The sequence below is a fragment of the Oxyura jamaicensis genome, chromosome 14, assembly GCF_011077185.1.
Source record: "Oxyura jamaicensis isolate SHBP4307 breed ruddy duck chromosome 14, BPBGC_Ojam_1.0, whole genome shotgun sequence".
Classification (NCBI taxonomy): domain Eukaryota; kingdom Metazoa; phylum Chordata; class Aves; order Anseriformes; family Anatidae; genus Oxyura; species Oxyura jamaicensis.
Window position 1 is genome coordinate 1,320,732 of NC_048906.1, and position 14,707 is coordinate 1,335,438.

The 14,707-nt window shown below is 60.3% G+C and overlaps 1 protein-coding gene across 2 annotated transcripts in view; it reads right to left on the reverse strand.

Moving 5' to 3' along the window:
* Nucleotides 1-1,719: 1,719 nt before the first annotated feature.
* Nucleotides 1,720-14,707, reverse strand: part of RAB26 (RAB26, member RAS oncogene family) — a 33,917-nt gene continuing 20,929 nt past the window's right edge. For both annotated transcript variants that reach the window (XM_035340087.1, XM_035340085.1), the window contains exons 3-9: nucleotides 6,977-7,018; nucleotides 6,224-6,290; nucleotides 6,099-6,151; nucleotides 5,222-5,287; nucleotides 4,747-4,803; nucleotides 4,316-4,392; nucleotides 1,720-3,958 (exon numbers count right to left, since the gene is read on the reverse strand). In XM_035340087.1, coding sequence (XP_035195978.1) covers nucleotides 3,856-3,958; nucleotides 4,316-4,392; nucleotides 4,747-4,803; nucleotides 5,222-5,287; nucleotides 6,099-6,151; nucleotides 6,224-6,290; nucleotides 6,977-7,018 — 465 coding nt within the window. In that variant the 3' untranslated portion in view covers nucleotides 1,720-3,855. The remainder of the gene's footprint in view (nucleotides 3,959-4,315; nucleotides 4,393-4,746; nucleotides 4,804-5,221; nucleotides 5,288-6,098; nucleotides 6,152-6,223; nucleotides 6,291-6,976; nucleotides 7,019-14,707) is intronic.

The following is a 14,707-nucleotide window of genomic DNA, read 5'->3' on the forward strand; positions in this document are numbered from 1 at the left end:
GGGTACCTGGCAGCGGCGGCGGCCGGAGCTGCGGCGCCCGGCCCCGGCACATCGCGGCCCCGGGCCTGCCCCCGCTCGTCCCGCGGCCCCGCTGCCGCCCGGGCCGGAAGCACCGCTCTCAGTGCTCCTCGGGATTTGTAGTCCCGCACTGCGACCTTCTCCCGCTCCTCGCCGGGCCTCCGAGACGCCGGGACTACAGCTCCCAGCGGCCCTCGCGGCCCAGCGCTGATTGGCGCTCCCGCGGTCAGTCGGTGTTACAACCGCCCGTGCTACTGGCTTCGCTCGGCCTCCTCCGCGAGCCAATCGGGCGGCGCCGAACCGCGCCTCGGCCCGCACCGCGCCACTGGGGAGAGGACGAGCGGCAGCCAATGAGCGCCGGCAGAGGGGTGAGGGCGATCACCCCAACTGGTGGCGATTGGCTGAGCCCACAGGAAGCCTGGCCAATAGCGGCAGGGAGGTGCTTATAAAAGGACCGGCGAGGACAGACTTCGGCCTTTCCGGCAAGGAGGTAGGTGAGCGGCGGGCGGGGCGCGGTGGGGCGGGGAGCGGCGGGGCTGGGCCCAGGCGAGCCGGGGATGATCCGACCTTTTCTGACACCTCGTCTGAGGGCGGCGGGCGGCCGCGGCCCCTGCTGACGCATCGCGGCTGAGGCTCGAGGGAGCGGCGTGCCGGGCGGCGCGGGGCGCGGCGGGCTGCTCTCACCGCGCTGCCTTCTCTCCGCAGGGCCGGCGGGACCCGCACCGCAACGGCGGACCGGGAAGGGAGGCATGAAGGCCTGGTGGTCGCCGTGGAGCTCCGGGCGGTGAGGCGCACACGTGTGCGGGGCGACCTGCTGTTCTGGAGCCGGCTCGGGAAGCTGTGCGGGGCCACGAGGTGCTTTGGGGCAAGTGGAACCGGGCTCGAGTAACGGCCAGGTGGGCCTCGTGTAGCTGTGACCCCAGGCATAATGTAGGCTGTGAGCACAGCAAGGGATGCACCCGGGTACGGCTAAATCTCCTCTGGGGTTGCTTCATCAAACAGTGAAGCTAATGTTTTCCATGTTGTACAATTAAAGAGTCAGTGCAGATCTTAAAAAACGCAGCAGCAGCTGCAAAATCGCCTGAAAAAGAAATCAAAATTGGCTTTCCCTCTACCACGTGGTCGCCTACAGCAAACAATGGCAGGCAGTGGATGCAGTGGTACAGGGAAACAAAAGGATTCACAGGTAGCAGTCCTCACAGTGCTAGATTGTGTAGGTGACTGATACATACCTTTAAGCTAAATTTTTTTTTTAATTTAACAAGTTGTTCAGGTCTTTGTTATTTTCATGTTACCAAAGCAAGTTCAACATTGTAACTTGTAAACTGCTGCTGTATCTCCACCCTGGGTTCTGTATTGGGCTGGTTCTACAGCTTACAGATTTAATAAAGTTTTCAAAAGACTTCTGCTTTTGTTTCTGTTCTTTACAAATCCCATGCATAACGCACAAAACCACAGACTAACTGTAAGTTTTACAGCTGGGCACCCAGCAAATGACTGCTGTTATTTCAGGGAACTGTTGCACAGTGTGTGCTGCAGCCCAGCTCTAGTCCAGGTCCCTTGGGTTCCCGATGGGTGCGGTGGGGAACCTGGGCCCCTGCTGGTAACGCAACCATCCAGGTAGGCTCAAGAATGAGCTGAACTATTTGAATGATTAAACAGTCGGGGTATATGAGATAAAAATACCACTGGAGCCACAAAGATTATTAAAAAAATTTATTAACAGGAATGAAACAAAAGCTGTAAACAAGAGCCAGCGGAAATGAGAAGTGCTTGTCACGTCAGGCCAAGTCCTCGGCTTGCTTGGATGCACTGAACCATTCTGCGTCGCGTGGTGGCAGTAGAGGCCCATGTAAAAACGCCGAAGAAGAGTGGAGGGGTGCTTCAGCAGCAAGGCTGGTGTGCAGGCAGCGGGAGGTGAGCGGTGCACAGGGAACTGGTGAGGGGGTGGACGGGCTGAGTGTCCCTTCAGTTTGGGTGGGTTAGAAGTACCACAACTGCGGCTGTTTCTGTGTACTGGCTAGGTCCTGACAGGCATAGCCAGAGAGTAGTGCTCGCAGCTGCTCTATTTAAATTGTTTTTAGACTGTTCTTGGTCCCACCCAAGGTACCAAGAGCTGTCAGCTTTTTCAGGATGGCCAAAGATGCGAGGTGTCCTGCCTGGGAGGAGGGGGCAGGGGGTAGTGTCCATGCTGCAATGGCACCTTGGGAGAGGGGCTGCTCTTACACTGAGTTATTCTGAGAAAATACCAAAGGCAGGCTTGGGAACAGACCCAGGGGTTTAAGCTGCCTGTTGCTCTTCTGTGCCTCAGGTGGGATGCCTCTGGTGCTGGGAAGGGCTGAGGCAGAACAGGAGGCCGCCCTTGCTGCCTCCCCCTGGGCCCTGCATGCTGCAGCCAGCAAGGAGCAGGTGCTGCCCAGCAATGCACAGCAGCGGGGCTGCTCCAGGCTGGTTGCTGCAAACGTTCCCCGAGGAACAGGGTTTTTAACAAAACTTAAGTCAGGTAACAGAGATTTCTCCCTAAAAAGCTATGCAGAAAAAAAATGCTCTTTTCCCAGTAGGTTTTGGAACACTGCTGCAGCTCGGGCTGGCACCCCTGCTGCGACAAGGGGCAGGTGCAGCTGAGCTAACTGCTGGGAGCTGGCGTTGGTGAGGGACGGGTTGATTTAAGTGCTCTGTTTGGTGCAGTGCACAGGGGTCGGTGCAGCAGGGCACCCCCTGTCGTGCGGGTAGAATTTTAATAAGAAAATTGCCAGAGGCCAAACACTTCCTCCAAAGTTGTAATTGGTACTTAGAAGTGCAACCTTAAAAAAAGCAAAAGCCACGTGCCTGGCACAGACAAAAGGGCTGAGGAGTCCCTTGAAGAGAGCTGGCAGAAGTCTCAAACCTGGCAGTCGCTGCCTACAGCATCCTCCTCGGCTTTCTTCCTTTAGAAGAGCAAGCTGTCCCAAGAGAACTTTGGAGCAAAGCACTGTTGCAGTCTAAAAAAGCTATCGTGCTTACATGAAGGGGTTAGGAATAAGCTGCAGGACGTTAGCTTTCTCCTCATTAAAGTACAAGAAACGGCTGTAGTGAGAGAACCAAAGCCTTCACCGAACAGATCAACAGTCAGGAAACCCCTGTACAACAGATGTTTGCGGGAGCTTACTCAAACAGACATCTAAGCTCTTGTCTTCTGCGGGGAGGAGGAGAAATCTTCACCGAGGAGCTATGTTACAACACGGGAAGGACTGACAGACATAAATAAGCAGCTAAAAAACGGTTGCCTTGAAAACAAAGCTTTCCTGTGTGCCCCAGGCCAAGGATCTGATCAGCTGAATTCCGGGTATGTGGGAAAAGTGAATTCAGGATTTTTTCCTACCCAGATTTTGGTGGGGAGCAGGCACTCCCTCCCCCGGGCCCCATCATTCCCCCTCGCATTAAAGCAACCCCAGGGTGCTCCTGGCTGAACCGCTGGCGGAACCTGGAGGGAGCCGTGGCCGCGCCGACCCAGCTCCTTCCCCGCGTCCCCTCCTGCCTGCAGCGGGCAGAGCGGCTCCGAGCCGGGCAGGAGCAGAGCAGCCCGGCCAGGGAAATGCATTACCCTGCGGGGACCGGAGCGCCCCTGGTGTGGGTGGGTGCCATGGGGTCGGGGGAACGTGCCTGGCATGTGGTGCAGCATGGCCGGCCTCAGCGCCGGCCCAAAGAGCTTTTCCCGCTGCTGCCTTCACCCCGCACGTCTCAGCTCACCTTTTACGCGGATACAGACACAAGACAGACATGCACACACTGTCCACGAGGAGAGAGCGCGGCGCACAAACACGTGGCATGAGTCTCTGTACAAATGCACCGAGCGCATTAGGACCGGCAGCAGCCTGAGCCCCTCACTTCCTTCTTCACGTAGTCGTGGAGCTTGAATTTGGGCTCGTTGGGCAGCTTCATGGACCTGTGCTTCAGTTCCCTGCAGGAAGGGGAAAAGCATTACCTTTCTGCCCACGCCACCTACTTCTAAGCTGCCTGGAGCAGCTCTGCGGAGCTATGACCTGCTCTAAGTGCTTTGTTAAACCCCCGAGGAAGCATCCTGCAGCTGTCTGGGATGGGTAAGTGCCTCCAGGCACATCCTCCAGGCGGGAGCCCAGAGAACAGAGCGGTGCGTGATGCAGCTGGCCTTTCTCTCGGGTCTTTAACCGCCTGTTAGAAGAACCTGCCCTCCCCGCAGCTGGTGGCAATGCAGGGGACAGTGTCACGCACGGCCTGCCAGGCGCTGTGTGCTCCGCGCCGGCAGGGGCACGCGGCACGGCCGCGACCGCTCACTTACTTGGCGATGGCTGTGAACGCTAATTCAACGTTTAGGCCGCTTTTTGCGCTGGTCTCCATAAAGGGCACGCCGTACTCCTGCGGGACAAGACACGGAGGAGGTCAGGGAGGCCCACGGGGACACGAGTGGGCGCCCGGCGGGCACAGCGGGCACGGTGCCTGCTGCAGGGCTCAGCTCACGGAGGGAGGGGTCCGGCCCTGGGGGGGGGGGAAGCTGCACGAGGGGTCACAGGTAAAGGAGTGCTTACTCAGAGCTTCAGAAGAGGACAGAGAAGCAAGAAATGGTAGGGGAAGCTTAAAGAAAGAGCAGAGGCAGAGGGAGACAGGAGCGAGGCGAGGGCTGAAGGGGGCTCCCAGGTAGCCGCCTGGCTGCGTGCTGCCCCCCGTCACCCAACAAGTGGCTCCGCTGCAGCTAAAGGCCAGCTCCCGTACCTTGGCTAATTTTTCTCCATCTTCCCTTTTCACCACTCTGTCCTGGGCGGAATCCACCTGCCAACAGCAAAGAGCAAGCTGGGATTATCTGGGAGGTCAGCACCAGGCAGCCCCCACGCTCCCTCCACCCTCCTGCCAGGGCACGTCGCCAAGCCTCGCTGGCTCCCCTCTGCTCGGGGCTTTGGGCCCTGCTGAACACTTTTAAGGACCCTGACTCCCTGCTCCTGCCTTTCTGCCACAGCCTGCATGGTTTTTTGGGCACCATGTCCCACAGGCAGGCTCACCCCAGCGCAGCAATGCTGTGCTGCTCCTGCAGCAAGGGGAAGCCGGGGCTCAGCAGGGATTTGCAGGATGAGCACAAGAGGCTCCCTTTGTCTCCAGCACCTTGACTCAATCCCGTATTTCCTGGAGGGACTCTGCAGCACAGCAGCGTGCAGGGCCCGGGCCAGCTGCCATGCCCCAGGACGAGGCTCACCTTGTTTCCCAGCAGCATGAGGACCACGTCCTGCTGCGCGTATTCATGAATCTCTGTCAGCCAGGCCTGGAGGGAGACAACCAGAGACAGGCTGCGGTGAGCAACGGGGGTTTTACACAGACACAGGGAGGAGATGGCTGGGGGTGAGACGTAACTGAAATGTGGGAATTGAAATCCCCCTCCCCGTGCTGGCAGCACCGCACTGAGCCTCGCATGGGTCTGCAGGGAGGGGACAAGGGACCCCGCGATGGCCAGCAGGACGGGGAGGTCTGCCAGGGCACGAGGAGCGGGGCAGCAGGACGCGACCTTCTCCCTGCCCGGGTTTGCTGCTAAGGCAGACGGGGCAATGTGGGGACAGGCCGAGGGAGCGCCTCGTTCCTAGCGGCTGGCTGCGCTCACTTAGCGGCAGCTCTCCAGCTGGTGCTGTAATTACACGCGGCATAAACCTGCCGGTGAAGTGAGTCTGTCGCCCTTTCCGTTTGCCAGGAAAGGGAAATGTTCTCCGCGCATCCTCCGACGCCCCAGCACTGTCCTTGCTGCCAGCCGGGTGCGCAGCCCCCATCGCAGCCCCTCGGAAGCGGCCGTGCTTTGTGCCACTGGCGCACGCCTCTGCCCCGGGCACGGCCAGCCGGGGGCTCCCTCCGGCTGGGGCACAGCTTTTCCCCAGGCCCCCAGCCCCTGCTCATCTCCGGGGCCGGCACAGAGCACCACCACCACCACCAGTAAATCCCAGAGCCACCTGCAGCGCGCCGCCGGTTTGCTCTGAGCTCTTGCAGGGCTTCAGAGGCTGCGGAGCCTCGGCAGTGCCCCGGCAGCGCAGGGAACCCGCAGAGCTGCCTGGAACCGCCAGGAGAGGACCGGGAGGTGCCGCACATACCTGGATGTTGTCGAAGGACGCTTTGTTGGTGACATCGTAGAGCAGGAGCAGGGCTGCGGAGAGAGCGGCGGTGCGTTAGTGCCAGCACTGTGCCCCCCCCAGCCCCCAGCCCCGGCAGTGCTCACCGTGGGCGTCCCGGTAGTAGGCGTGCGTGACGCTGCGGAAGCGCTCCTGTCCTGCCGTGTCCCAGATCTGGAAGGCAGAGGACAGGGGTCAGCCGCATCCCGCAGGACAGAACGAGCACACGGCCACAGCACAACCCCCCAGAGTTTCCTCAGCGTTTCGCTTCTCACAGCCACCCGGGGGCTGCTCTGTCTGCACGTGACTAGCTCACAGCTGCAGGGGGGGCTGAGGACAGGGAGAGGAGAGCTGCCGAGCGCAATAAATATTTCAGCAGCACCTCCCGGATCCTCAGCACATCTGACCGCGGGGACGGCGGGGTGTGACAAAGGGCTGGCGACGCTTCCTTAATTGGGAAATCCATCCAGCAGATGGATGTGTGGGGACTCGTTAATTTAATTTATCAGTTTTTAATGCCGCGATATGTTTCCAGAGTGCCACACTGCTGTCAGGGGAAGATCGGTGCTAACGGCGTTATTCAGCTGCAAGCCCAGGGCTCAGGAAGCAGCTGGGGCTTGGGGCAAGCAGCTCGGTCTCCGCCTGCTGCCGGGGCTCCTGGAGGGGCTGGCTGGGAGGGACAGAGCAGCCCTGGGGGTGCCCTGCACACGCGTGTGTACGTGCACGTGCATGCGCGCAACGGCAGCTTCCAAGCACGGGATGGAGATGGGGACCAGCTCTGGGGGCTGGCCCATCGGCTCCCAGGGGTTTTACCGAGCCCTGAACACCGCGGGAGCTGTTCCAGGGCCATGGGGACGCACCTGCAGCTTCACCTTCACCCCATCCACCGTCAGCACCTTATTCTGAAAGAGAAGAGAAGCAGCGGTGAGGCCGCCTGCCTGGCAGCTGCTGCCCCGCGCCCGCACCGGCTCTGTTTCATTTATGCTGATTTTCTCTCCCTTTTTTTTAAAACTTGCATAAATTGGTCACAGTGCCTGTTGGAGTAATTTGCATGGTGGCACAGTGAGAAGATCACTTCCTGCGTCTGCTGCGAGTTACATATATTTGGATACTTAAATCTTTGTGTCTGCACCGCTGATTTAGTGAGCAGCGCAGCTCAGGCTAGACCACCTCTGGCAATAAATTAACGAGCGCCAGCAGCCCATCCTAATGGCCTTCAAAAGGCACAGCTAACTACTCCATATTCAGTTAGCAGCTTAAAAATAACTCCTCTGCCTGCCGCTTTTACTGATCGTTCTCCCAGCAAGCACTGCTGTCCCTCTCCGTTTGTTTTCCCCACATCGCTCGTGTTTCGCAGCAGGGCCGGCAGGGAGGAGCAGGAGGGGCCGTGCCCCTCTGTGCCATCCCCCGGTGCCTGCCTGGGGCCGAGGTGAAGGCTCCTGCAAGGTCCAGCGGCAGGGAGGGAGCAAAGCCAGGCTGGGAAGACATCACCCGTCCGACAGCGCTGCAACACCTGCGTGGTGGTGAGGGCAGCGGCTGGGCACCATGGGCACAGCGAAGCAGTGCCGGCTCCTCAGATCCTGCTTTTCAGAGCCACAGGAAAGGTTTTACGACCGCCCGGACGGAGCCGGCAGCGGTGCGGGACACGAGGTGCGTGGGCAGAGCCTGGGGGCGGGCAAGGGCCGCACACCAAGCGACCGCAGCCCCGCGAGCTGCGAGCGGCTCTAAGCGTTCATCAGGCCCAACCCTAAAGATCAAACAGCCCCAGAGGATGGAGCAGAGAGGAGATTAATTTGCTTGCTAGATCGACAGAAATTAGCACGGTAATCACCAGGGTGTGATTAAGACAATCCCAAGCAGTGGTGCGTGACGGGGCTGGGTGTGCTGGGGAGCTGGCACCTGCTGCGCTCACGGCTGATCCAAAGCCCGTTGGCTCTGCTGCCAGCCCACGGAGCTCCCCAGGGCGCACGGTACCACCCATGTCCCCTCCAAGGGTCACACGAGGCGGCCTCAGCAGCAGACACGGCCACCCAGCGCAGGGAAGCCAGCCCGGGCAGAGCTCGGCAAAGCGCCTCTCCCCCACGGAGAGGCCATCCCAGCGCCTCGCGTGCCCACCTGCCGCAATTACCCCACGCCGCGGGATGCTGGCGCTCAGCATCACCCGCCAGGACGGCACCGGCAGGGCTCTGCCTCTCCGTTTGGATGTTTTTAATCAGGCCAGAGGTAAAATCTCAGCTCCTGCACAGCCACGCTCCTCCAGCAGCAAGGATGCGGACGAGGAGGAGAGGAGCGGAGTCAACAAGCGCGCTAAATTTACACCGTCTGCTAAAGCAGGCGCAGGGGAGACGGTCGCGGTTTATAAATACCTTCAAAGGCAGCGATGGAGATGAGGGAGCGGAGTGATTCACAGCCCTGGAAGGGTAAAAATGGGCAGCCAGCCCACGGCTGGGAGGGGAAGGGGCGCAGGTGGCACGCACTGCTGCACAGGGCGCCGAGAAAACTCCTTGGCAGGGGGCTGCGGGCGCATGGTTCGTGGCAGGGGAATGCAGCGGGTCTGCCAAGGGTGCCAGCACCACGCACTGTCTGCACAGCCGAGGGGAATGTAAAGGAGCTGGAGCGGCCTCACTCCGCAAACAGCGCTCACAGCACGTCAGGGACGTGCAGTTTTGGTGCTGAAACACGGCGCGATCGGCTGCAAAGCCACGGCAGCTCGAGGGAGCGCACAAGGTGTAACAGCACCCCGGGGGGAATGGGCCCCCTCTGCTGGAAAAAAGAGCAGAGCGAGCAAAGGGGGGGAAGTCCCAAGGTGGACCCTCACGTCCACCACTGCCAACACCCCCCTCGCAGCCACAGCCCCCTCGTGAAGCACACGGCGCTGGCCCCACGCTGCCATCTCACACCGGTCCATGGCCTAACTCCCGTTCTGCAGGTGCAGACTTACTGTTCTACGAGAGATCTCATTTCCATGCCTGATCTGCCCTCAAAAATCCCTGGCCAGCCCTGATGGCCCCACACGGGCTGGTACGGCCGAGCCAGAGCTGCCCCCCTGCAGTCAGGGAGCAGGATCTGGCCGCCAGCCCCCCCCCGGCCCCACCAGCGCTTCTGAGAGCAGCCTGCCCACCGCAGAGGGGATGGGAACGGAAAGAAGGCATCACCCGGCAGCAACCACAGCCGCGAGCGAACGGCGAGGGACAGCCAGTCCTCGCTAAATATTTCATAGCACAAACCGCGCTGCTCAGTGAAAGGCAGCCCTTTATCGGCAGCCGGAGGTGACTCCTGCAGGTGACAGCTTGCAGCTGCCCGCAGCAGGAGGAGCTCGGGGACCAGGAGGACGGCTCGCGGCCGGCTCCCTGCCCCGCAGCGGGTCTGACCCGACCTGATGCGCAAACCGGGGCCGGTTTGCAGCCGAGGGCCGTGCCCGGGGCTCAGCTCACCCCGAACACAGAGCAAGCAGGGCGCAGCAGCCCCCGGGTGGGAAGGGCAGCTCCTCGCCCCCGTCCTCGCAGTGAGCGCAGCAGAGGGCTGGGCAGTGCCACCAGCGGTGACAGCCGGGTGACCGGGCACTGCCAGCAGGGACCACGAGGCGTGTGCCGAGTGCCACGAGGACTGCAGCTCCGGCACCGCACCTTGTGTGCTGCCTCCCCTCTGGAGGAGCTTAATTAAAAGCCAAGCCTGCAGCAGCAGGATTCAAACTAATTACGGCTGACCTACATTTTGTGTTGGGGGGGATTCTTAAAACTAATTGCCATCTAGAGGAGCAACGAGAAGCGCTGCTGGGTCAGGCTGGGGAAAAGCTCCAGTCCCCAGGGTTTCAGCGGGGTCCTGCAGCACGGTCACACTGTGCCAGCACCAGCCCCCCCGGCTCGCCCTGCAAGGAGCAACAGGGGGCTTTGGAGACATGGCACGGGGCTGCCACCCGCAGTGTGCTCAGGCAGGTGGCCTGAAGGGTCACTGTGGGATGTGCCAACAAGGGGACACAAATTCCTGTGCATTTCCAAGCCCTCCCAAGTGCCTATTTTCAGCATCTCCAGCTTATCGAGCACTTACCTACCAGCAAAGTTTGTGCAGCTGAATTTGGTGCCGAAAGGTGGGAAAGGTGGCTTGGGGTGCTCCTGCTCATCTGCTGCATGACCACTGGGACCAACGCACTGCCAGCAAAGGAGCACCGTGAGCGAGCACTGGCTGGAAGCAAAACCCGGGTAAAAGAGGAAAAAAAAGCCGAGCAGAAGCAGGATGGAGTGTGCGGGAAAAGGCAATGTCACCACAGGGCAGGGCTGCAGGCAGCGCTGCGGGGCGGCTCCAGCCGGTACCCAGCGGAGGGGCTGCCTGAGCCCCCCCCAGCAGCAGGGCTGCCAGGCTCCCAGCGCCTGTCTCAAGGAGCTACGCGTCAGTTCCACGCTCATAACCCTTAAAAGGCACAGCTGGGTGTTTTAACCAACAATAAGCAGCCAAAAGACAAAAGACAACATGTTTCAATGTACCGAAACACAAACTCCGCTGCCGGCCCTGAATGCAAGGAGGAGACGCGTTGGATTGCTTGGGGTTTGCTCTTCATCTTGCACAGTTTAATGTAACGGAGGTAATGCTCACAGCAGGCCACCCGCTAGGCAGAAGCAGGCAGGGAGCCATCCACGCAGCTCAGCCTTGTGCTTTCAGGAGAGCCGTTCTTACGCGTCCCTTTCACAGGGCTCGGACGGAGTTATTTAAATGTTCTCTAGTGGGAGTAGCGGTGGAACGCGTGGAGTGCCTTTGTTGGAGGAACAAGCTGCTTGTAAGCTAAATAGTCCTCGGGATGTCAGATAAATAAAGCTGGAACCTCGCAGACGTAGGGGCAATGAAATTACCAAGTGCAGATTACTTCAATTAGGGGCCGCGTTAGCCACACGCCAACAGCCCCGCAGCACGGTCCCACCCCGGCGACCACGGCACAAGCTCTGCCTTTTGGAAGCAGGGAGGAGGGGAGGAAGGCGCCCGCTGGCAGAACAAAACCCCGCTGCTCCCCCAAACCCTGCTGCCCTCGGGACTCTTCATTCATGGCTGCTCTTCGGGGACTTCCCCGGCACAGGAGGGTGGCGGGGCAGGGAAACACAAACCCGCGGTGAGCAGTTGCACGCACAGCCCTGTCCTGGCTTGTCCTGCTCTCGGCCTCTGCAGCTTTTCCACACATTAGCTCATTAATTAAAGCCTTAAACGTTAAATTGGATACATGGATTAACTCGCTTCACAATTAAACTGACAAATCACAAGCTGCTTGCTGAAACCCTCCGACACCAGGGAACAGAAACCAGCTCCGGCTCCCCGGCACCCCAAGGGCTGCTGCCTCGAATGACAACCCCGCCACTGCGTCCCCCTCTGCGCACACCCGGCTGGCACAGCACGGCCCAGGCACGGCTGCCTGTGGAGGGCTAGGAAGAGAAAACCCCAGGGCACGGGGACCCGGCAGCTCCCCAGAGAGCCCCGCGCCCCCTCTCCGTGCCAGGGGCTGCGGCCGTGCCCACCCTGCTGCTGGGGGGTCGTCCATGGGGGTGGGCAGGGGCTGGCCCCCACCACTCCGTCATCTCCACGTCTGAGCTGGAACAGGGAAAAAAAAAAAACATCACCAAATGTCATTAGTTGCTCTGAAGGCAGCAGCATCCCACCCGCCTGCGCCCGCAATAACCGGGAGGGCGAGTTCCTGCGGAAGGGGGAAACAATTGCATTAGAGAGCATACATCAAACCCGACCAGCCACGGCCGGGGCACTCGCCGAGTTAATTAGCGGCGGTAATGGCCGAGCTGCGGGCTGCAGGGCTGCCACACGGCCAGCTCCGTTACGGCCGGGGCTGGGTGTGCTGCCAGCTTCGGTGTGCCAGCCGTGGCCGTGTGCGGGGTCCGGCCGGGCTCGTGCCGAGACGAGACCCCAGATCTGCTCTGCAGAGCCCCGGGGAGCCCCTGCCCCAGCTGCTCCCCCCGCAGCACGGTGAGCACAAGCACCCCGCAGCAGGGCAGGGACGCGGCTGTGACGGGGCCGTAGCAGACAGACAAACACACACCGCCTCCGAGAGCGGCTATGACAATGGATTAAGGATCAATGTGGAAATCTGCCCAGGGCAGCAGGACGCTGCATTCAATTTGCTCATTAAAGCCCTGGAGTTTTCCCCCCGACACGCGTGTGCCGCTGCCAGAGAGCCGGTGCTGGGTGCTCAGCATCACCTCCAGCCCCAGCGAGACTCCACAGGGGTGGGAGCGTGGCATAGGTCTCCAGAAGGCACCAGGGGGACAGGAGGTGACAGCGGGTGGGACGGGGGCTCTGTCCCCAAGCACAGCCGTGCCCAAGGCTGCTGCAGCACGCGGGACCTGCAGGAAAAGCTGCCCAGGCCTCTTGTTTGGGAAACTGCTCTGCCAGCAGCTGGTTTGAAAACCTCCTGTTGTGTCCGATGGGGTAACGAACAAGAAGAGAGCAGGAGGCCAATACCACACAAGGATCTGCACTTCTGAAATCAAGATCCATTAAGAGAGATAAATTGGAACCAGGAACAAATATTTAAGTTTCAGCAACCGCAAACAGACACCAGAGCAGCACGAGCACTGCTGAGCTCTTATCTCCCCTCGCACAAGCTCTCAGAGCACGTGGTGCCGGGCTGCTGTCCCTGTCCCAGCGTCGCAGAGGAGCGCAGGAGTTCATCCTGAACGCGCAGCCAACGCACCCAGCACTCCTCATCTGGGTGGGGAGAGCAAACAGCAAGCTCAGCAGCCCGCAGCTTAGGGACGAGCATTTGAGGAGCCTGTGCCATGCAGCAGAGGAGGCAAAGCAGCCCCACGCTGCACCTGAGCCTGCACAAACCTGCTGGGAAGCAGGAGAGCACGGCAGGAGGCAGGCAGACGAGCGCAGTGTGGTGCCGGGCAGGTGGCGGCCACCAGGCTGTGCCGCTGCCAGTCCCACGCTCACGCAGCCCTGCAACCCTGGCACATCCTCCAGGGAGGCCAGGACACCCGGGCAGCCACCAGGCCCCCAGAGCGGTGCCCTCCGCATCGTCCCATAAATCTTCTCGGAGAGCAAGCCCGGCCATTTGTCTGCCAGGACAGGCGATTAGTCTCCTTGGCGGCACCGTGCGCTTGCACTCTGCTGCTAAAATTGGAAACTTCTGCCTTTTTTCCCCCACACACACACCCTGTGCGCAGCAGAGCCAGCCTGCCCAGCCCTGCTGCCGAGGTCCTTTCCAAAACGGTACCAGGCCAGCACTCGCTCCCCCGCTGGGCGCAGACCCCGCCATCAGCACACGAACACGGCGCCTCGCCACGGACAGCGCTGGGGCCACCTCTTGCTGCCCACCGCCCACCCTGCCCAGCGGCTGCCGCCCCTGAGGGTCAACCTGCTGCATCCCCTCTGCACACCAGACCCCGCTCACGGCAGGACCCGCACCGCGGGCAGGGCTCAGCACCACCCCACAAACAGCCCCAGGTGCTGTTTGCAGCCCAAGGAGCAGGAGCCCGACTGCCCGTCCTCTCAAGAGCCAGGTTCGCTACATGAAAGCCCAATTAACATCTGCCTGGCTGCCGGCCCTGCAGGAGATAAGAGTCAATCCTCTCTTAAAGCAGACACACTGAAGAATTAGTGACTTATCATCCTCTATTCACATCAGTCTGCACATAAAAGGTTCTTCTGGCAAGAAGGAGAGAGTCGTGTCTTCGGGACAGATTAGGGGTAAGAGGATCTGTTTAAGATCATGTGTTTTAAAAAAAAAAGATGCTGCTCCTCAGCATCTCCCTCGGGAGCCGTGCCTGGCAGAGGCGGCCCCAGGGAAGGAGCAGCCCCAGTTCGGTGCCCGTGTCCCCAGAGCTCTCCCTTCTCAGCCTGGGCTGCTCCACTGAACAGGAAAGTCTGCGCCTCTTGGTTGCACGGGACGGTCGAGGGAATGGCTTGCCAAAAGAGACATGGGCAGAAGAGACTCATTTATTGCCCTAAAAACGTGCAGGAGGGGATCTGCTGCACAAGTCCCCGAGCCGCGCCGACCCTGCCCAGCCCTGCAGAGACCACCGAGAAGCAGAAGCCCGCAGAACGCCGCAGCTCATCCTGGCACTGGAGCCGAGGTGCTGGACGGGTCCTGGGAGCAGGCGGAACCCACGGCCACGTCCTGCTCCCACCATGGGGACGCTGCGTGGCGGCTCCCCCGTCCCAGCTGCATTACGCAGCCCTTCCGTCTCCTCTATACGAGGAGAGAGATTTTTAAAAATATCCATGCTTACTTCTAAACCAGGCAGTCTGGGAAACAAAGGGGGCAGAGACGGCTCGCACAGCTCTGTGCCAATACTGAGAACAAGTAACGTGGTGCTCAACAAACAGATTCATCTTCATTTTCTTCACCGAGGCCGTACCACGCGGCAAAGCAGAGCAGGAATCTTTACAGCACATTTATTGTGGTATCGGTTCTCCCGTGCAGCGTACACAGCGCCTGTCAGTGCTGCAAGAATGAAAAATGGGTCATCAATTAGCGCTGTACAGGGAATTGTTTACTCTGGTCCTCGGGGAAAATAAAACCTTGCATCGGTTTTTATGCCAGAGAAGCCAGAAGCATGTCAGAAATGGTCTGCTTTGTTCAGGGTTTCCGTTAC